The sequence below is a fragment of the Platichthys flesus genome, chromosome 1 (assembly GCF_949316205.1).
Source record: "Platichthys flesus chromosome 1, fPlaFle2.1, whole genome shotgun sequence".
In the NCBI taxonomy this organism is placed as follows: domain Eukaryota; kingdom Metazoa; phylum Chordata; class Actinopteri; order Pleuronectiformes; family Pleuronectidae; genus Platichthys; species Platichthys flesus.
In genome coordinates this window covers 1,022,584-1,045,743 of record NC_084945.1, presented here as the reverse complement: position 1 = coordinate 1,045,743, position 23,160 = coordinate 1,022,584, and the positions used below count along the sequence as shown (strand labels likewise).

General features: G+C 45.3%; 1 protein-coding gene across 1 annotated transcript in view; it reads left to right on the top strand.

Moving 5' to 3' along the window:
- Nucleotides 1-429: 429 nt before the first annotated feature.
- Nucleotides 430-23,160, top strand: part of LOC133957287 (SH3 and multiple ankyrin repeat domains protein 2-like) — a 68,528-nt gene continuing 45,797 nt past the window's right edge. The window contains 8 exon segments of the mRNA XM_062392791.1: nucleotides 430-657; nucleotides 5,537-5,740; nucleotides 6,413-6,484; nucleotides 10,349-10,457; nucleotides 14,743-14,894; nucleotides 15,113-15,280; nucleotides 16,417-16,533; nucleotides 19,627-19,704. Of these exon segments, the coding sequence (XP_062248775.1) occupies nucleotides 451-657; nucleotides 5,537-5,740; nucleotides 6,413-6,484; nucleotides 10,349-10,457; nucleotides 14,743-14,894; nucleotides 15,113-15,280; nucleotides 16,417-16,533; nucleotides 19,627-19,704 (1,107 nt within the window). The 5' untranslated portion in view covers nucleotides 430-450.

The window sequence follows — 23,160 nt, the reverse complement described above, 5'->3', positions numbered from 1 at the left end:
ATTATTCAGTTTTTTAAAAGTCTTAATTCCGTCCAGGGCGCTGGTGCTCGTCTGACATCAGGCAGAGACCGATGTGTTTCTTCTTCTGATCCATTAATCAGGCTGATGTGTCACCTCAGCAGAGCTCCGTCAGGTCGGCCTCCGTCAGGTCGGGCCTCCAGCTGCAGCTTCAGCCTCGTGGTCCTCACACAGGAGACGTGATGAAGCAGCATCTTGTTGTGAGGACCTCGGTCACAGTGACTCCTCAGGGAGTTTCCTGAGAAGCCCTCGAGCCCAGTGGATGAGGACAAACTAACAAACTAACAAACTAACAAGCAAGGTCTTTGGGGCTCAGTAAAGGAGCCTAATGGGTTTGAATGCCCACTCTCTGTAATGCAGCGAATCTGACCTCTGACCTCTGACCTCTGACCTCCTCGTCTGTTGCAGCTGAATCCGCCGGGCCTGCTGACTATGCCCCGGAGCCCCACCTCCAGCGAGGATGAGATGGCCCAGAGCTTTTCAGATTACTCCGACGACTGCGCCTCCGACAGCTCACGAGAAGAAACCATCTACGAGACCATAAGGGCCACGGCCGAGCCACCAGCCCCCCCCCACATGGAGGACGTCCACACCAACACGCAGGTCGTCCGCGTCCTCGTCCCCGACCTGCAGCAGACGGTGAGTTCCTGTCTCCTCTACTCAGTGGGATGTTCAGACCTTCTGTTGATGCACTGGAGAATCTGATCTTTAGATTTCATCTCAAGCTTCTGTAAAGTAAACTCAACATGTTGAAGCTGAGTTATGTTTTATCATCAGTTTTAATGTTTTAACAGAAGTGTTCCCCAGGTGCTCACCCATACACACTCTCCACCAATCACAAGTCAGTGTCATCTGTCAATCATAAGGTGTCAGATCCATTTTATATGATCAAATATCACATTCCTATATTATTCTCGAAGGATGAATACTTGGAGCTTCTGGATATTTGAAATATACAGTGGGCTTCTCACAGTGGAGTATGAAGTATGTTTTTTAACTTTAATTTTAAACAGCTGTTTTTGCGTAGGGTAACTTATACTTATATAATATTAGTTATTCCAGAGACTGAGAAATAAACTCCTGAGGAGAATGTTTCCTGACGTTATAAAGTGCGAAGTAGAGTCATTTTCTCATGGACTTCTATAGGAACTACCAGAGGAGTCGCCCCCTGCTGGTCAGTACATAGAAGACAGGTTTCAGGGAGTTCCTCATTGGCTTCACTTTCTAGACCAAGTGTCTATGTTCATTTTCAAACATGCATCTCAGTAAGGTGCTTATCATATCATAATTAGTGTTTCTTTGTTTAGTTTATATTTAGACCCAGATTTTAAATATTATATAAAAATGAAATCCTCGGAGATTCAGCACCGAAGCTTGGTACTCAGACACAAAGTACAAAACAAACTAATTCCCCCTTGCCCTTTAATTTCACTCTTGTTCTACTTCTAATATATTTAAAGGTTTAACAGGATGAAGAACGTGGTTAATGTTGTATCTCCAGACCGTCTGGTTGAGAAGAAGGTGGAGGTGTGTTAGAAGGTGGAGGTGTGTTAGAAGGTGGAGGTGTGTTAGAAGGTGGATCTGGTGCTGGAGGTGGTTTTCAGGGGAACATCTGGGTGTGAATAGCACCACGCGGTTTGGAGCGGTGAGTCGTGTCGGAGCTGAACGTCTCAACAACACGAGACGACCTTCACAAAACAAATTCTGCTTGTGTCCTGTGATCATTTCATGTACAGCAAATAATAAGAAAATAAAAACGTCCCGAGGGAAAAGTGAATGAATGAAGACGCCTGTAATGATCCTGTTTTTCATCAATATGTTAATGATGGAGGGAAGATAAAAAGATGATGCATAATTAATGTTATTGTGAGTCTCAGACCTCGTATCTATCTAAGTTATTTTTATTGTATTATTCACAGAGCTGATTAGACAACTGAAAACTGATCGTCATCTTTATCTGACCTGTGAAGAAACAAAAGACGCTAAACAAAACGAACATGTAGACGTTTTGTTTATGGGGTCAGTGCCCGGCTCGATGTGACCACATGACTCTATCAAACCAGGTGTGAGTAGCATCATCATCACTCCCACCTGACATCAGACTGCGAGGAGGAGCAGTTCAAACCATCAGGTGTTTAAGAGTTTAAAGTTAAATTCAAATACTTCCTCATCACTGAGCTGCAATGTACAGAGTTTATCTTTGTGTTTCTTGTGTCAGATTAATAATGATAAACTGGACAATAAGATGCATTTTAATAAAACATACTTTTATGCATGTTGACAGAATATGAAACACGCCAGCTGATCTCGTGCATGAGACTTTATAGATACAGTGATTTCATAGATCTTCATGAAACTGAGCTTCTGAAAGGCGTCCAGAAGGAAAGTGAATACATTCATCATCCCCTCCTCTTCTTTATTCTGTTCTTTGAACCCTGAGCTCTGACATATCGATTCTCAAACAGATTTCATGGTTTATTAATGTTTGATTCATTCTGGGTGAATATCAATGTTTCACACACGCAGTCCCCAGATGAGCAGCGTTCACATTAGAGTGAGGGATTGACTGTGCCTCTGACAGAATGAAGGAGCTGCAGCTGTGGACAGATGTTGCTCAGCTGTCGTCACCACAGAAGGTTTGGATGTGAAGGTTTATCTTCAAACAGCCGCAGCAGCGTGGCTCCCTGAGGGCGAGCGGCTGGAGGTGCTGCCAGCGTCTTCAGCGGGTTTCATCTTCTGCTCTGTGGAGCTCTGTTTGATGTGTGTGTCCTCTGGGTCCCAGAGCGGCTCCAGATCAATTCACACTGGACGTCCAGGACAGGTACAGGGTGGGAGAGGGAGAGAGAGGGAGAGGGAGAGAGAGAGAGAGAGAGAGAGAGAGAGAGAGAGGGAGAGGGGGGAGAGAGAGAGAGGGAGAGGGAGAGAGAGAGAGAGAGAGAGAGAGAGAGAGAGAGAGAGAGGGAGAGGGAGAGAGAGAGAGAGAGGGAGAGGGAGAGAGAGAGAGAGAGAGAGAGAGAGAGAGAGAGAGAGAGGGAGAGGGAGAGAGAGAGAGAGAGGGAGAGGGATAGAGAGAGAGAGAGAGAGAGAGAGAGAGAGAGAGAGAGAGAGAGAGAGAGAGAGGGAGGGAGAGAGAGAGAGAGAGGGAGAGGGAGAGGGTGAGAGAGAGAAAGGGAGAGGGAGAGGGATAGAGAGAGAGAGTTTCCTCGTGCTGGCAGAACAAAGCGGCGGACAGGAGAAGAAAGGGAAACAGGAAGTTGGCGTTGGCGGTTGCTTGGCAGAGCTCTCGCCTGCAGCCGTCACCTGACGACTGACTCTCTCTCTCTCTCTCTCTCTCTCTCTCTCTCCTGTGATCCTCTGCTTCACTCTGACTCCCCATCGCATTGTGTGCATTATGAATATGTATTTGGATGCTCTATAAACCAACACGTCTTTTAAATTGTGTTGGAGATTCCACCCAGAGGAGGGAGACACAGGGACGGTGACACGCGTTGTATGTTCCTGAACAGCAAACCTTAAGAAGTGTGTGTGTGTGTGTGTGTGTGTGTGTGAGAGAGTGTGTGTGTGTGTGTGTGTGTGTGTGAGTCTGTCTGTGCGTGTGTGTCTGTGTTTGAATGTCCTCAGAGTTTTGACCCTGAGATGAACTCATGACCCTTCGATGTTATTAGCTCGGTGGTTTAACTCCATTAAGTGTGTGCATGTGTGTGTGTGTGTGTGTTGTGTGTTGCATGTTCACATGTGCACTATTCTCTCTCACATGTACTCACTCATGCTCCTGATTTCACATCGAGCGCTCAGCGGTGCCACTCGATCACATGACTGAGCCCCACAGAAATCAATGTCAGACGAGTGATTCGAGCGCACAATAGTGCACGGCTCACGTGCACGGCTCGTGCACGTGAGCCTGTCCTGCAGCTCTGATGTAAACTGTGACGTAAGAAACTAAACCAGGGACGTTCAGAAGCTTTATCACAGCAGCGACCCCGGCTCCTTCAGACGGGTCCGTTCATCCACGAGAAACTAAACCTCCAACGGCTCGAACTGATCCAGGAAACCTTTTCTAAAGAGTTACCAGCGAGACTCAACCAATCAGCTTCACTCTAAATTAACAGCTTTATATTGGAATCAGCACCAAAAATCCATATTAATCCCTCTGTTATTAATTTGGACCTCACTGACGGAGTTATACATTTTTTAAAGTAGTTCCTGTTTTAATGGGAGAGAATCTGTGTCGGTGTCAGAAGTCTTTCCTCTTTAACATCGGTATCGACTTCAGCTCCTGAAAGTCCTAACTGGTCAGAGTCTGTCTCTCAGGTCTCTGGAGACGTCGTCCACGTAGTGATGTGTGTTGGAGCTGAGGAGGCAGAACAAACAGGAGCTGATGGAAATGTGACGGAGTAATAAAGCCTCCGAGAAGAGGCCGTATCAGTCCGAGCAGCCGCTGCCAGACGCCACCCATCTGTTTCTCTACACCTTCACCCTTCATCCCTCCATCCTCGGCTCCTCCTCGCCCGCCGCTCGCCAGGCGGGAGGATTATGGTTCAGCAGAGTTCACAGACTGCTCATCCCTTCAGCCTTTATCGCAGACGCAGCGCTGCTATCGCCGGCTGAGCAGCACTTCACGCCGCTAACACTCGCAGACTCTCCCCGAATGCCACGGCACAGCGCCCATAATCCTCTCTGACACACACCAGCCTGCAAATCTTACATTGTTTTTCTGTATTTTCACTGGAACGGGGGGGCGAGGGGTCGTGTCAGGTACAGCCACAGCGAGGGAAGCAGCCACGTGCAGCATGTCCTGCAACAATAAAACAATGGAGGTCCTGTGGCTCAGTTGCTGGGACCAGGACAGCGTCTGTGTCATTACAGCTCATCACACGGATTCTGATTGGACGCCCATTGTTTCGGTGACTCTAATCCTCTCTTCAGTTTCAGGTCCCGACCTCTTTGCATCTGTCAATCAAAAGTTAAATATCTCACAGGTCGATCAGATAAAGTTCATGTTGTTGTTATTCCTCCGTGACGGCGCCACCCAGTGGCTGGAGGATCATGTCTTTCAGTTGTCCGGCCGTCCCGTTGTTGTGAACACGACGTCTCAGAAACACCTCGAGGGAATTTACTCCGACTTAGTACCAAGGTTCAGTTTGACTCAAGGACGATCTGATTATAATTTAGTGTTTGTTGTGTTTTGGTCTCTCGCTACATCTCAGGAACAAGTTCACGGAACTTCTCAGAGAAAAATGTTCAAAGAACTCAAAGATGAACGGATTCGATTCTGGAGTTTAAAGGTCAAAGGTCAAGGTCACAGTGACACTTCATCTTAACAACGCTGCGAGGGAATCTTTCCTCCATCTCAAGTTTGTCTTTAGGGAAATTCTTAAAACTTTGACCAGCTGTTCCCTCGACTCAAATACAGAAATGATCAGATTTCCGTGGTCAAAGGTTTAAAGTCGACTGAAACCACTGTGGTCGGCGGAGGGATACAACCACAGTTCTGATCAATCTCATCTTCCTCTAACAGAAATGCATGCGGTTCAACCCGGACGCGACCGTCTGGGTGGCCAAGCAGCGGATCCTGTGCACGCTCAACCAGAGCCTGAAGGACGTGCTCAACTACGGCCTCTTCCAGCCGGCGAGCAACGGGAGGGACGGCAAGTTCCTGGACGAAGAGCGAATCCTGCGAGAGTATCCTCAGCCAATCAGCAAGGGCGTCCCGGTGTTGGAGGTAAACCGTCGACCAGTTAGATCCTTAGACTCGTTTCTGTAAATAAAGAGTGATGATGCACCTCCACCTCCTCCTGAAGATAAATATATGAACGCCACCATCTTGTGCATTTAGAGTCTGTGCAGCAGTGAAGAAATAAATCATACATATATAAACTCATATTTTCCATGTTGTCAGAAAATGTAATTCTCCTAACTTATTAGTTTGGCTCCTTTATATTTCTGAGCATGAATTCTAGCAGCATGTGTTAGTTTGTTCTGAGAGTCGATTGAATATTTTCAAAACTGCTGCTGAAGTAGATTCTGAATATCTGAAATGAGCAGCCTGGAAATCAAAATAATTCTATAGAGAAAGATTTGATCCCTTCTCTTAAAAACAAAGAGACAGAGACAGGATGTCATTTCAGTCGTCTCAGTTCAGATCCAGTGAAAATAATGAGATGCTGTTAATAAAGAGGAAGCGTCTCTGGCTTGATCCTCCGCTGATCTCATCTCCACAGGAACCATTTCTCTCCTGGTGGAAAGTAAACAGCTGGTGACTCAGAGTTCTGAGCTCAAGGTCACAGGTCTCTAATCCTGAAGGTTATTGGAACTGAGACTTAACGGAAGCTTTGCAGGACGAGTTGATTTGTTATTTGTTATTATCTTTAATAATTTGTCTTTTTCTCAACAGTTCCGCTACAAGAGTCGAGTTTACCGGCAGCCGAACGTGGACGAGAAACAAATCGCCAAACTTCACACCAAGGTAGGAATGTGACACGGAGCTTCTCTCAGCTGGAGGTTCTGAGACTCAGAGGATCCCGACTGAGACAGTAAATGATTAATCAGTCACACGAGGCAGCCACTGTACACAAAGAGAGATTATGCAAATGTGTTAATCAGCTTGATTTCAGCAGACAGCTCAATGATCATTGGCCTGCATATTAACACAGTGAGTGGATGTTGAAGTGCCACAGTGCAGGCGCCCCCTACAGGTGGGATGTGAGATTCGCTGCACAACTGTACACATGTGTATTTGTTGACAAGCTGACACAGTTGTCGACGCTGACAAATGAGTCGACAACTTTCAACAACAAAACATCAAACAGGACAAGACAAAGCAGACAAGCCAAAGTTCAGAATATCTGTCCAGTAACAACAATTCCCGTCTCGCCACATTAGCCCAGACTGGACAAACTAAACTTTGAGTTTCTTCACCACTAGATGTCACTACACTCTACACACTGAACCTTTAAGGTGTGAAAACTACCCGTTGCTGCTTTAGAGAAATAAGAACATGTAGAGCAGGATCAGCAGAAGTGAGAGGAGGAAGCACTTGTTCGATTTCCATCGTGGAGAATCAGAGCTGAATCACTCTTTTGTTATCGTCCCTCTGCTCACACGTCTCCTCCACTCGTTGTTGAAATGTTGGGAATCTTTGTCGGTGTGAGACAAACGAGCAGCAGAGCCAACAAAGAGATTCACGAGATGTCACAGCACGACGCCCACTGCCCTCTGATGGTCGCCGGCCTCTGGGAGGAGCGGCCTGCAAACACCGCAGCCACGACGGCTTCACACCAAAGGTGTTGCCAACGTGAAATATTCAAAAAGTAACAAGATAAAACTTTGCATCAACTATTTAGCAGCTTCCTTCCTCTGTGAGGACGAGCTAGTTTTTAATTCTTGGGACTTGAAACGTGTGACGAGGGAAAAGGCCACAGCGTCACTTTCCCGTTTCTCTTTTGTTTCTCTCATGGTTAAGTTTGACTTATTGGTCCCGCCCTCTGCTCCTCCCACATTAACCACCAACAGCCAACAGGACTGGTGACGCCGTTTGGAATCAGAGTCTGTGCCGTGGTGATCTGGATCTCGGCCAATCACGAGTCAGCCTCAGCTGCCGATCCACCACCGCCGCCAAAGAAACACTTGATGCAAAACCACAGGATTCATATCTTTAAATTATTATTTTATCATCCAAATTATGCACAAATTCAAACTGTGCAGACACATGAAACAACAATAACAGAATTAAAGTTTGAGTTCAAACCTCCAGCGTCACACATCAGACACATCTTCAAACGTTCTACTCTTCAACTCAACCTCTGCATCTGGCAGAAAGTGAGGTGGAGCCTCGTGGAGTTGTTTCCAGGAGGTGACGTCACAGAGTTGTTGTTTCTGTGGATGAAGACAGTCGTCCGCTCTACACTGGCCTGCTCTACCCAGCCTGCTCTACCCAGCCTGCTCTACCCAGCCTGCTCTACACTTCCCTGCTCTACCCAGCCTGCTCTACACTTCCCTGCTCTACCCAGCCTACTCTACCTAGCTGGCTCTACCCAGCCTGCTCTACCCAGTCTGCTCTACCCAACGGGCTCTACACAGCCTGCTCTACCCAGCCTGCTCTACCCAGTCTGCTCTACCCAGCCTGCTCTATCCAGTCTGCTCTACACAGCCTGCTCTACCCAGTCTGCTCTACCCAGCCTGCTCTACCCAGCCTGCTCTACCCAGACTGCTCTACCCAGACTGCTCTACCCAGACTGCTCTACCCAGCTTGCTCTACCCAGTCTGCTCTACCCAGCTTGCTCTACCCAGTCTGCTCTACCCAGCTTGCTCTACCCAGTCTGCTCTACCCAGCCTGCTCTATCCAGTCTGCTCTACACAGCCTGCTCTACCCAGTCTGCTCTACCCAGACTGCTCTACCCAGCCTGCTCTACCCAGACTGCTCTACCCAGACTGCTCTACCCAGACTGCTCTACCCAGCTTGCTCTACCCAGTCTGCTCTACCCAGCTTGCTCTACCCAGTCTGCTCTACCCAGCTTGCTCTACCCAGTTTGCTCTACCCAGCCTGCTCTATCCAGTCTGCTCTACCCAGCTTGCTCTACCCAGTCTGCTCTACCCAGCTTGCTCTACCCAGCCTGCTCTATCCAGTCTGCTCTACCCAGCCTGCGTCGCCACTGACAGTAAATCACAGACTCTCATCCTCTCCCCGTCGCAGTGGAAGGTTTGTGCCGAGCTGCCGGCCCATCGCTACTGGAATCCTGACGTGCAGCCAAAGCATAAGTGTCTCTGGCAGCTCTCTGTTACCGGCACACCAGGACTCTGTCTGACGGCTGCTCCTGATTCCATACTACAGGAAAGAGGGGGGGGGGGGGGGGAAATAAAAACAAGTTTTATAAATGTGGAGCAGGAGATAAACATGGAGACGATATGTCTCTTCAACAGCTGACATTAATTTCCGGTGTGGAGTCGTTTCTTCTCCAAACTATTTTGGGTCTGGAATCCAGTTTTTGCCACACATGGTCCTCTGTGATTGGCTGAAGCTCAGACTGATGCAGCCAATCCCAGAGCAGCCTCATGAGCTGTTTCACAATCCTCCAGACTCTGATTCATCAGGCCTGCAGACACACACACCTACACACACACCTACACACACACACACACACACACACACACACACACCTACACACACACACACACACACACACACGTAAAGGTCTGACCCTGGATATTTTGCAGATATTGAGGCGTCAGTGACTCATCGTGGTCGATGTGTAAACAGCAGATTCTGGATCTGTGGTCAAACCGGCTGATGTCACTTTAGTGTTGGGATGTTTGAAAAAGTCTTTTAACAACGTTGCTCCAACATTTTCTCAACGATTTTTGGACAGGAAGTTTCAAAGTGACCAATCAAAGGAGCGTCAGTCACTGTCCCCGCCTCCAAGGTCTCAAAGGTCCACTCGATGATGACACTGTCTTTCCTCTCTCAGATGTTCTGTGCACCATAAAGCCTGGTCTGCTGTGATTGGTCAGCTGTCCCACTGAACCTCTAGTGTAGTTGTTCTTATTTTACTTCACCTCACATAATTCACACACCTACATGTAGTGATGCCACAAACACACACATCATGTTTAATTCATATTTTTCTGTAAGTAAATGTTGTGTTACTTTGGAATCCTGCGGTATCAAGTTGTTGTCCTGATCCCTGAGGTGTGATGACGTGTGACATCACAATTTATCTGTTGAGTGGAGGAGCTTCCTTTACCACAGACTGTTTAGCTTTTTAACTTTGAAGAAACTTTACATTCATAAAAAAAATTAATAACCTGGATTCAGATTAGGACTTCCCCTATCTCTCTCTCTCTCTCTCTCTCTCTCTCTCTCTCTGTCTCTCTCCCTCTCTCTGTCTCTCTCTCTCTCTCTCTCTTTTATTGTCCCTCATTGTCTTTCTCCTCGTCTGCTTCCTCATCCTCCTCTCCTCATTTTCTCCTCTCTCCTTCAGGGAGCTGCTCTCTTATCTATTTTTATCATGCGGCCTGGAAAGTAGGCAGACAGGAAGAGGAGAGAAGAGAGCAGCCATTCCACTCAGCACGATACCCCCCCCCTCTCTCTGAAGCCTGTCACCCCCACTGCTTCCTTTTATTCTACCTTTATATTCCTCCATCTTTAATAGATTCACTGTTTCCACTTCTCACCCTCACTCATGTTTGACCCTCTGCACCTTTTCTCTTTCTCATGGTCTATTTCCGTCTCGCTGCAGCTCTGAACGCCGCTCTGTCTCTTTCTCTCACAAACCGACCCGTTTATCCTCTCTTCTCACTGTAATGACTCTCGCTCTCTCCTGTGGTCCTCCAGGCCAATCTGAGGAAGTTCATGGACCTCATCCAACACAACCAGGAGGACAAAGTGTCGAAGATGTTGGAGCGAGGCTTCGATCCCAACTACCACGACGGTGACACTGGTGGTGAGGCACCAAACATCCAACACAGAATCACCACAGATACACAAAATGAGGAGTTTCTGTGTAGACCTGCATTATGTTCTTTTTATTAACTCAAAATGTGATTCTGTATCAGTAGCAGAGGCTCGTTAGAATCGCAAAGACAGAGACAGATGGAACCATTTTCCGATGGTGGAACATGATGAGGTCAGGGTTGATAATCCTGATTAATGACAAGTGGTTGATTACAGCTCCAGCAAACTCAATCCAATTTGATTTATATAGCGCCAAATCACAACTTACACTTTCTGTTCATTATCATCATCAGACGAAGTAACCATCTCACACCAATTAACCAATTATCTCAGACATGCTGAGAATCTACAGAAACTCAATATACTTTCTTCTAATTAGAATTTTCTTTGAATTTCTGAATAAACCAGAGGAGAATTAGAGCAAAAAACAATCGTAACAGCCATATGAATATATTAATATATACATAAATTCAAACCATTTAACATTTACTCCATATGTTGTAATAGCTGACAAGCATTAAAAGAACTGACACTCAGAACTAATGCAACACGACCTCAATGTGATGATCAGACACTGAGACTCCTCCGCAGTTTTAAAAGCTATAGAGAAGCTGCTTGTGAAACTTCACACAGCTCCACCCCCTCCTGCAGGACACGAATAATACATTCTCACACCTTTAATCCGTGTCCCTGTGTTAATTGTTCATTTCTCTTTGGTGTTTACAAAAGTTCATCCAGTAAAATGTGACTCTGAGCAAACAGCAAAGACAGCACTTTACTGCTCATGGTTCAGACAATCTAACACAATCAAACACAATCTAACACAATCTACAGGAAACTAACACAATATAACACAATATAACACAATCTAACGCAATCTACTACAATCTTACACAATCTAACACAATCTAACACAATCTAACACAATCTAACACAATCTCCCAGAGCAACATGGAGAGATTTTTCATTTCCAAAACAACAGCTGAGATTTCAATCTATGGAAGGAACATAGCGTAGTGAACGAAGAGTCTCCCGTGTGTGCATTGTGTGTGTAGAGTGTGTTGCCCTCTGGCAGCACTGCAGGATTGTGTTGTGTGTCTTCCAGGTGTAACCAGTTGTTGTAGCTAAAGACTCGACTCTGTGTTTACACACAAACCCACGGGGACGGTGTTTGGAAGGACAGTCAGAGTGATGTCTCTATAACACAGAATGAAGAGTGTTTGTATCGTATGTGTGTGTGTGTGTGTGTGTGGGGGGGGGGGTGTTGGATGGACAGAGTAATGTCTTTATAACACGACTCACTCAGGTTCCAATTTACAGAAGAATCACAGAATGGATCCTCAGAGTTCTGCGTCTGGTGAGACTGAAGCTTGGCAATTATAATAAAAACACAACAACGTGCACACACTGAAAGTGCTGTGGAGCTCATGAACACAATATAGTGTTGCTCTCTGCGGGAGCCTCAACAAACACAATCATGAATCTCTGAGTCCAGAGGGAGCGATGCTACATGTTGAGTAGAACGTTCAGGAGGAAGAGGGAGGAACAAAGTGGCTCCGGTGGATTTTCACCTGTAATAAGAGTCAATGAAGGGAAACGTGAGATCAAATAAAGTGAAGTCCACTTCTTCTAGTGTCACTCTCCACAGATATTTGTCTTTTCTTTCTTTAGAAATCTCACTCGCAGTAAATCTTGTGGAGAACCTCCTGCTGGGTTCACATCGGCTCGTTCGGAGGTTCTCCAGAGATTTCACAAGGAAATCCTGGAGAATCTCACTCGGACAGTTGTGTCCTCACATAGAGAGAAAGTCCAGAGAACGTCCGGCGATTCTCCAGAGTCCAGTGCAGGTCTGTGAGCAGCTGAGATCTGTAGAACCGACGTGTTTGAGGCTTTTAGTTCAAACGGGCAGGAAGTCAGGTTAAGAGCTGTGTTTCCTGAGTGCCTGTGTGTCACGGTTCAGCTGCACTGACCTGGGAACAGAAGAAAGTCTTTTAGAAAGCAGAAGGATTCCTCCTCTCTGAAGAGGATCAGATCTCTGGACTCTCCCCTGTCGTCTGAAACAACCTGAATTTTAAATCTCATCACAATCATTTAATAACCGGAGCTGGTTTAAGTGCTGTTGACCTCACCTGAGTATTAACACGATAATTATGTTTATTTATGAGCGTTTAATGAAGAGTGTCTCCGCGGTGCAGGTGCTCTTAACAGCGGCCGGTATCGAGTGGACGGAGATTAACCAGAACAAACAGAATGAGAGTAAAAAGGTGGAGAGAGAGTGGAGGTGGAGTGGAGAGAGGATTATTGAGCGGAGAGGTGAGGTCGTCTTAATGAGCTCTGAGAGCTGGCGTTGAATGGAAGGGGGGGGGGCTCTTACCTCTGATTGATTTGTGCTGTTGAGAGGAGCTCAGCTTTTCTTCCTGCTGCTCATTTGAATCCGTTTGAGAGGAGCTGAGGCGGCTTGTAGAAGAACAGTGGGACCATCGTGTGATTCTGTTCATCCTGTCGGGTCACGGCCGGGTGTGACCACTTCCTGTTTCATGGTGGTCCCGCCTGTCACTGTACAAACTGATATTTGACAGACACATCAACACCACATCATCATTTTAGTTAAAAATACTGACGGAATGGAAGAGCTGCTCCGGACTGGGAACAAATGGTTTAAATTTGGAATAGTGAAGAGGAAAATACAGAGTTGAATTAACATTTGCATTTATTAATTTATAGAGTTGAATAAAAGAGTTTATAGTTCATGACTGAGATTCTACGGAATCTTTCTTTAAACCGTTTTGTGATTTAAAAATTGTGCAACAGACAAACATCATTTAGCTTAGGGACTGTACAAAAATGATTTGTTTTGATCAACTTGATTTATTCGTCAAATGAAGATTGTTGAATATGTTTGGAACCGAATCTCAGTTTTATTAATTCTTAACAGATCAAATGGAAAACTTCCACTTGCTGTGAAGGTTCAGCCACACACAGAGGAAACACATTAATTAACTAGGAGCAGGACTTTCTTTAACAGAGTAAAAACATGAATAAGATTCGGACACGTCTGACTGTTTCGATTCATATTATTATGTTTTGATTGATCAAAGAAATTGACCTATTTATAAACCTGCTGAACATCGAAGCAAAATAAAAGCTATGGAATCTGAGATGAAGCAGATCAAAGGCAGTTTATCACTTCAAGTTCTTCACTTTCACGTGTGGATACGATTTCCTTTCACGTTCCTCTATGCCGTCGTTCACACGCTGCAGCTTCCTCTTCCTCAGCCTCTTCCTCAACCTCTTCCTCAGCCTCCTCCTGCAGGTGAGCACTGTGTCACTCAAACGTAAACACATCCACCAGCGAGCTGCCGTGAAGAGACTGATAAAGATTCTGTGGCCTGGAGTCAGCTGAGCTGCAGCTTGTGAGCAGACACAGTGAAATGTGAGCCAACTGCAGGAAACAAGCCCAAAATAGACTTTATGATATTTTAAGTGAAACACAGGAGGCAGCGTGGAGCCTCGTCTGAGACTCACAACACGACACAATGAGCCAAGTCACTTAAAATGATTCTCATACATTATGAAGCTTAAAAAGGAAAGTGAAAACAAGTCGGTCGTGATGAGCTGCAGTTCTCTATTGAGACTGGAAACCTCTGATCAGCTGTGTGTCTACGGAACAACAACGTATAACCAGAGTTTCTGTTTCTACATAATCACATCTCAGATTGTTACAGCTCCAGATGAAGGACTCGTCTCTGTCCTCGTCTTCTGTCCACGTCACATCCTGGACCGTCCTACAGTGGATGAAATCGTATTCATTAAATCAATTCCAATTTGTACAAATCAACTAAGAATCATCTGTGAGCAACAATGTTAATCGTGGGGTTCCCCAGGGTTCTGTGCTCGGACACATTTCATTTGCGTTGCCATCAGGGAACATTATCAGGATCACTGTAGATTGTCATTGTTATTCAGATGATAGTTATCTATAGAAATCTGTTAACTAAACTCTGTTCTAAGGAAGTAAAAACTAGAATGACGGATTTTTCATTGTGATACTTTCTCAAATGAGTTTCCAGAAAAGAAAGAATGCTTCATGAAATCCTCGACAGGTCGAAGCTGCGGTTATTAACAACATAACATTTACAAGACTTAAAAATGAAAGCAGACTTTTCTTCGACCCACTGTTTTAATCACATTGTGTTTTATGAGTTTATTAAAATGAACAGAACGATAAACCTGCTGCTCTGGGTTCAAACTCGTGTCGTCTCTTCTCTTTGTAGAGAGTCCTCTGACCTTCGCCGCTCACCTGGACGGAGTCGTGGAGCTGATCAAGGTTCTGAAGAACGGAGGAGCTCACCTGGACTTCAGGGCCAAGGACGGCATGACCTCCCTCCACAAAGCTGCTCGCTCCAAGAACCAGGTCACGCTCATGGTAACACAACCTCATGGTCCTGTGTGCAGACCTGACAGTTAACAGTGAAATGATAAATAGACGAGCGCTCTCACTGTGGATGTGAACACGAAGCTGATCACTGAACAGCTGAGACCAGCGAAATCAGTTTCATCTATTCAATCCATCAAATCAATTTTAATAATACAAATGTTAAATTCCGTTTTTTACCCTCCCCCCCACACACACCTCCTCCTCAGACGCTGCTGGAGCTCGGAGCGTCTCCGGACTACAAGGACAGCCGTGGTCTGACTCCCCTGTACCACAGCGTGGTGGTGGGGGGGGACCCGGGCTGCTGCGAGCTCCTGCTGAGCCACCAGGCGGCCGTCTGCTGCCAGGACGAGAACGGCTGGCACGAGGTTCACCAGGTAGGGGGGGGGGGGGGGGGTGCTGAGGAAGATGAAGTCGTTTAACGAGAGTCACCCCGTGTGTGTGTAAGTGGGTGTGAATGTGTGTGTGTGTGTGTGTGTGTGTGGGTGGGTGGGTGGGTGTGTGTGTGTGTGTGTGTGTGTATATCTCCTCCGGTCAAGTGGCAGAGTCTCTTCCTCTCACGTCTCGTTTCAGACGTGACAACATGTAATTAACATCCTCAGCTGTTAATTACCTAGATATAGAAATATTAAATCCATGTCTACGATCATAATTATCTATTTATCTATTTATTTATTGTTATATTCGACTCGTGGATAAAAACGTACGTGTTCAGATCGTTTAACTCATCTTTGCAATATTTGCATCATAAGAAGGATCAGGTTTGAAATGAGTATTTTAAACGGTAACGACGCAAACATCAGCAAATTGAAATGTCGCTGCTGGTATCTGAGATATTTCGGCTTCGTTAGCATTACGTTAATTTGCAGTTTCTTTTAATTTCCTCCAGGAGATAAGTAGAGCACAGGATTCCTCTGGGAGACGCTCTGTGTTCTCGGCAGTGAAATGTGAAAACAGACGTTAAAACACATGGAGCCTGACGTCTTCTTCTCTGGCTGCTTCACTGCTCAATGTGAAACACGGTGCTCCACAAGGAGCCACTTCCGTTCCTGTCCGTCCTCCATAAACGTCTCAGACTCTGAGAGGAGCTGTAATTAGGCCCCCCCCTCTCTGGCATCTCCCCCCCGATCATTAATAGGATTTACAGAGAGAATTGGCTCATCACAGCAGGAGCTCGAGGCCGGACTCTGTCTCTAATTGTCTGTTCCTCTCCGACAGACTTACTTTACATTTGTTTTTCTTGAAGTTGTATTTAAACTCTCCGGCGTGTGATTGGATTATTTGGAAGCTTCCCCCGGCGCCGGCTCGGCTCTCGCTCCGTCTCTGGATGCCCGGGTTCAACCGGAGGCTGCGGCTGCTTCTCCACCTAATGTTATCTCATCTGCTCTGCAGCACACTGACATCTAGTGTTAGAGGGCTGCAACTGCCACTGCTGGCTATCAAAGCCTTGTACTTCACAGTGAATTGATTTGTGTGTGTGTGTGTGTTTGTGTGTGTGTGTGTGTGTGCCCAGGCTTGTCGTCATGGCCACGTGCAGCATCTGGAGCATCTGTTGTTTTATGGAGCAGACATGAGCGCCCAGAACGCCTCTGGAAACACAGCTCTACACGTCTGTGCCCTGTACAACCAGGTGAGTGACGTGTGTGTGTGTGTGTGTCTGTGTGTGTGTGAGATGACAGCACACACCAGTATTGGATTGACCTGGTACTATTTCCAGATGCTTGCAGCAGTGATACTTGTCGGGAGAAATGTGGAGAATCGTCCTGTCGCATGAAGAGAAACTAAATATTATGAAAGTTAAAATGATGATGGAGCAGCTGAGTCAGAAATCTGAACAAAGATAGAGAGAATAAATCTTTCACAACATTTTATTCTCTGTGTTTAAAAGCTGGAGGAGCTTTGTTTGTTAACAGTTTTCTATTATATTCATTAATTAATGATGATAATAATAATTACCTCAGTATCAGGATCAGTTTGAACCTGAGGCTGCGTCGCCTGCTACTTTAACCGTTTATGGTGATTAGCGTCAGACTGGGGCTCGCTGGCTTTTCTCCGGGGGAAACTTCCATCTGCAAATAGAGGAGCAGGATAAACAACATGCAAAGAGTTCTGTCTCCTGGGAGTCGGGACAAAGATCCTGCAGCGGATTCCAACAGGAAGTGACCGAGCAGCGTGAGGACGGAGCGGCTCACTCTGCTGAGTCAGCGCAGAGACGAGAGACGGTTCTTCTCAAATATAATGAATAATAAGAAGAGTTAACGCTATTTGATCTGAAGACACAACGACATCATCTGCTTCCTTTAAATCATATTAATATCTATGACCAGGCTCCTCAGACCAGCTGGTACTGGTTGAGTTAATGGTTCCTGTTCCCTGAGGCAGTGGTGAAGATAAGATGGCTGCTGCCTCTGAGCAGGTGGATGGAACCTGGTTTCATTCCACTGGTCCTCTGTGCGTCAGGAATATGAATCCCACTGACTCCGGTGCAGATTGTTACATAAACACTCGATATCAACATTTGTTGAAGTCACATCATTTTCTTTCATGATCATTTATAGAGAATGAATCTGAGGTGTGGTGAGTTTGTATCAAATAAAAAAATGTAATTTAAAAACTCACCTCTTTCATGGGATTTATTGATCATGTGAAAATTAAGAACTTGAATACCTCAAGGGACGATATCTCTATAAAACCTTTGGAGAATTTCTTCACCTTTCTTTCACTGAGTCTCAGAATTACTGATTAGATTTGGTTAATTGAAGGTCAAAGGTCAAGGTCACAAATACAGTTTTTGGAATGACTTGGCTCATCAAACCCAAACGCAGCGGTTGAAATGTTCTTCTCTGTGGAGGTGATGAAGTGAAGTCTGTCTGTCACCTGAACGCTCAGAGGAGAATCAAACCATCTCAAAACCTCTGATTCAACCCTCGGTGAACGCTGCAGCCACAGGGCGGCGGTGACCTCTGACCCTTGTTTGTTCTGCCGGTCACCTGAGACCATTAACTCATTACAACTGGAGCGAAGCCAGTTCCACGCAGATCTGCAGCTTTGAGCCCGAAGCATCATCTAACGTTCAGAATTCTGCTTCTGAAGCAAATGAACCGTGTGATTATCAACATCCTCCGGTCACTGGTCACAGAGATGATTATGGAATATGATGGAGAAGGAGGAGGAAAGAGGGAGGAACTTCAAACAGCCTCTGTTTCAGGAGACAATTCATCAAATGATTTATTGTACGATTCTCCTATTGTTAACAAGCAGTTAGCTCACCGTCGCCCCCTGGAGGTGTAAATTAGTCTTAGAATAGACTAACTAGAGTAAAACACAAGACATGTTTTTCTATATCTCTCATCTGAACAAGGTTACAATGGATTTACTAAATCAGGGGCCACAATTTACAATGAGGGGCCAATTTAATGTCCAACATCACAGCTCCTGATTGAGTAAAGTGCACGTTCCAGTCAGAGCTCGTTTCATGTTCTACAGCTGGAAAACAAACAAACTCATCATTGGATATTCTTTCAATTTGTGATCTTTAAAAGATCTTAGAAATTAAAATTCTCAACAAATTGTCAAATTCATTGTTTGAAAGTAATTGTTGTTTATTGAATAAAAAAATGGCGGTTCAGGGCACTGCTGCGGCCAATCAGATTCCAGCTGGGTCCGTCCCTGGATCCGCCCCCAAAACATAATATAATATAATATATTATATATAATATAATAATAAAATAATAAAGACAACATGAAAAACAAACTATAACTTTTTAAACCAGTTATATCAGAGTTTAAAGGCTTTTCTATAAAAATAGGTTTATTATCGTTGTCATTTGAGGTTTATTTTTAAACACGTCAGCTCTTTGGCCTCCTCCTCCTCCTCCTCCTCCTCCTCCTCCTCCTCATCATCATCATCATCATCATCATCATCATCATCATCATCATCATCATCATCAGAGTGGTGATTCTCTCTGTGTCTCCAGTCTCTACTTCTAATTATCTTCTGAAACACATGAGATCACTCTCCTCTATATTCACAGCTCATTACAAATGCAGCCTATGTGTATATATATATATATATAGAATAAGCATGTGTTGGGATTGCCTCCCACCAGATGGAGAAGCATCACGGGTCTTAAAATAAGATGTGGAACCTGTCAGCTCGGAGACGTTTGTAATTCTAACAGCTCCGCTCTCATCACGCTCGTTTAACGCTGCTCCAGGATCAGTTTGAGACTCGGAGCGTTTTTTGTTTTTTCTCCAACTCTCAGCAGCTTATTGTGGATCTAAAAACAGTCTTTATATTCATGTGTGTGTGCACGGTGCATGCGTGGTTGAGCACTTTGTGGGCGATTTGTGCAGCAGATTCAAACCCCTCAGCTCTCTCTCTCTCTCTCTCTCTCTCTCTCTCACTCCCTCGTTCTCTGAGTGCAGCAGTAGATCCACTCTAACATCCAGCGAGGCTCCATCCTCACACAGGTTCTACACGTTCTGTCTTTCTTCACATTCCTGTGTCAGCGCTGTGATGTGCACACATTCAGCCTCACTCATCACTTCCTGCTCCTCTTCCTCTTCCTCTTCTTTTGGGGGAAATTCTGCTCACGTCACTGGAAGCTAACAAACCTCTTTTTTTCTCCTGAACAAAGTAGGAAAGTGAAAAGATTTCAGAGTTTATTTAAAAAACATTTTCTCGCTTCTTTTATTCTAACTGGTTTTTCTTTCCCGTCAGGATAACTGTGCCAGAGTGCTGCTGGTCCGTGGAGCCGACAAAGAGGTGAAGAACTACAACAGCCAGAGTCCATTTCAGGTAGAACACACACACACACACACACACACACACACAAACACACACAAACACACACAGCCTCTATCTCAGGGAAAACATTTATAGTAGCACGGTGCGCTTTCCCTGTCCCATTTGTTGCCATGGTAACAGTTCGGTCAATGCCAGTTGTGACCAGGGATTGTAAAATGTCTTTCTGGACGATATTAGATTTGTTTCTGTCCAACTGTGCTCACAGGGGAACTGAGAGCATCAAACGTCCACAGCGTCTGTTTGGTGGTTTAAAGCAGGAGATCGTCTGCATAGAGACGAACGTGATTCATTTGAAGCTGAAAAACAACTTGAGATACGACTTTGAGTTTAAACCTTTTTTTAATCGACATCAACAACAACAACATCCACTTGACTGCTGCCGGAAGGTTTTCACCTGACTTGTGAAAGAGAAGCAAAACTGCACAGGGAATTGTGCGAGAATATCACATGAGCTGGAGTCACATGCATGTATGTGCGTGTGCATGTGTAAGGCTACATGTTTGTGTTTGTAATGGCTGAAGTGTGAATGTTTCAGCAGCTCATCCATTCCAGGGAAAGAGAAAAACCCCTGCGGCGCTGAGAGCTTCCTCGCTGCCATGATGACTTGTAACCTGCGCCTCAGCTGCAAAAGAGCAATTTTCAGGCGGGCGTTTATGAAAGGCAGTCCCAAGGGGGCCTCGGCTGTCCTCCACAGCCACTCCAGTGGAGCGCTGCATGAAGGGAAGAGCGCGTCAGGGTGTTAGTCAGAGTTCCAGCGCTCGGCTGCGGTGGAAGGTTTGTGGCTGTGGCCTAGATTTCAACTGCGTCTCCATGTTGGCGTGAACCTGCAGCTTGGTTCTCCTCCACGTGACGCTCGGCCTTCAGGATCAATAACCTGGAGTAGTTAGAGTCACTGACCGTGTCCGGTGCTGCTCATGTTCCCGGTTCGATGCTCAAACACTTAGATTAATACGAGAAGAACAAGAAGACAGAATCCTAACGTGATGCTGAGTGAGATGAGCTGTTCCACTGTTACGCAACACAGCCCACCATCTCTTCAGGCAGGTTCAGCAAGAGCAGGAGCACTTAGAGCATATGGTGTTTGTTAATAATAAATAATATATAATATCAATCAGACTTAATATGAGAAAATAAATAAAAAGCAGATAAGGCCACCCATCCAATCACAGAGCAGAACAACATCAACAGGAAGTGAGGAAACGTACGACTCAATTTAAAATGAGGAAACACACGTAAACAAGGAAAGATAAAACATTTCAAATCTAAATACTAACGAAAAGAAAAGAAAATATAAAACAATTTAGTTGTCAAATAGATTAAATGATAAAATACCAAAAGAGAAGGTGAATAGAAAAATGAAGTAGAACCAGAGATATAAAGTAAATGTTTGAATAACTTGATAAAATAAAATCTGTAAATTTTATATTAGATTATATTACATCTGTAAAACTGTCTAAGCTATGATAATATCATGATGATCTAATAAAAACGTCTAATGAACAAAATCAAATAATTGTTTGATTCCTAATGTGCTGGAAATATATAGGAGAATAATTTGTCATCACTTCGAAACAGTGGAAGGAAACTGTGTGTTTCAGGAATACAAGTGAAACACACACACACACACACACACATACACACACACAGATGTGTTGTATCAGAGAACAACACACAGCACTACACAAGCTGTGGACTCTCACTCCTCCGAGTGCAACAACCCGCTCTCTGGCTCTTACTATCTTTATCACTGCTGCACTCTCCACCTACACATGGAGCCAGGAGCCCAGCAGCAGGTTTCTGCCTGTTCTCTGAGAGCTCGGCATTCTGGGAAATGTAGGAGACGAAAGCAGGAGCAGTGTGTGCGCGTGTGTGTTTGTGTTTGTGTGTGTGTGTTTGTGTGTGTGTGTGTGTGTGTGGAGGAAATTACATCCTCCTCAGGAGTTTCTGTCTCATTTTCTAGTTTCAATTCTTCTTCAAACAGCTGATGATCATTTAGTGAATTATGATCATAAGAGTCAAACAGACCGTAAAGCACCGGATGTATGGGGGGGGGGGGGGGGGTGGATAGCACAGTGTGATTGACAGCTGGTACCGTCCAATGGGAGCAGGAGGCAGGTGGAGGTGGGCGTCTCTGCTCCTGTTGGGATCTGGCTGCAGAGATTAGCTTCCACTCGTATGATGAGGCTCATCGTCGGTGCTGTGTTGAGGTCAGAGGTCAGAGGTCAGAGGTCATCTGGTAGAACAGGAACAACTCAGTCAGCTTCACCTGAGATAATTGGCCATTTTGTATATTCTTTTTTTTTAATTAGCTTTGTGGAGGATTTTGTGTATTTCCTGTTTTGGACATATACAGAAAATAGCAGATTGCGGAACAGGAAGAAGAATATGAACATCGCTGAAGCACAGAAATCTCCCATGATCCTCCTCTGCTCTGTTCTCTGGAAGGAGATCAAAGTAATTTTCTCTCTTTGAACAGTTTGGTCGAATCCTCTGTTCTTCCTCTCCTCTCCTCTCCTCCGGTCTGAGCCCTGTTCTCCTCTAAGCTTCTCTTCCTCTCTTCCACCGGACTTCATTCACTTTCTGTCTCTTTTTATCTCCACTTTCCTCATTTCTCATCTTCACTTCCTCTCCTCTCTCCACTGTTCAGTCACTTCCTCTCGGTCCCGCCCTCTACACACGTCCTTACACTTCTCCATCTGTCTCTCTCTCAGTCAGATGTAGTTCAGTGTGTCACTGTTCAAATATACATGTGAGAGGCCAGATCCTCTCAGACCTTTATTTTCATTCTGGAAATAAACCTGTAAATCAGGAAGTAGAGACCGCGTTAAACAAAAGAAGAAGAAGAAGAAGAAGCTTCAGTCTTCACCTCCTACGATATTATATTTGAACCATGAGGACGTTCATTAGGCTCAAACTGTGTAGTACTGTAGTACTGTGGAGAAGTGAAGTACTGTTAAGTACTGTGGTAATGTGTAAAACTCTAGAACTGTGGAGTACTGTGTTACTGTGTATTACTGTAGTACAGTGGAGTACTGTAGTACTGTGTATTATTGGAGTACTGTAGAGTACTGCGCCTGAAGGTGCTGATGCTGCTAGTAATACCACCAGGATGTTACCATGGCAACAGAATTAGGCGCTCCATTCATTTCCTCCATTCATCCCCCCCCCCCCCCCAACCCCGCCTGACGCTGTCTGCAAACCAATCAGAGTCAAGAACAGGTAGACTGTTCAGAATCCTTCATGTTTCACAGTTTCCTGCTGAATCTTGGAGATAAACTCTGGTTGTTAATAACTTCAGAGTGTTATGAACTGATCTCAGTTCAGCTGCAGCTGGTTGTGTCTGTGGTCCATGGAACAAACGTCTTCGTGGTCTCTGAGTTCTCGTCCAGCAGCTGAGGGACAAACTGAAGAGGTTCTGCTGATGTTCCTCTGGGCCCCCCCCCCCCC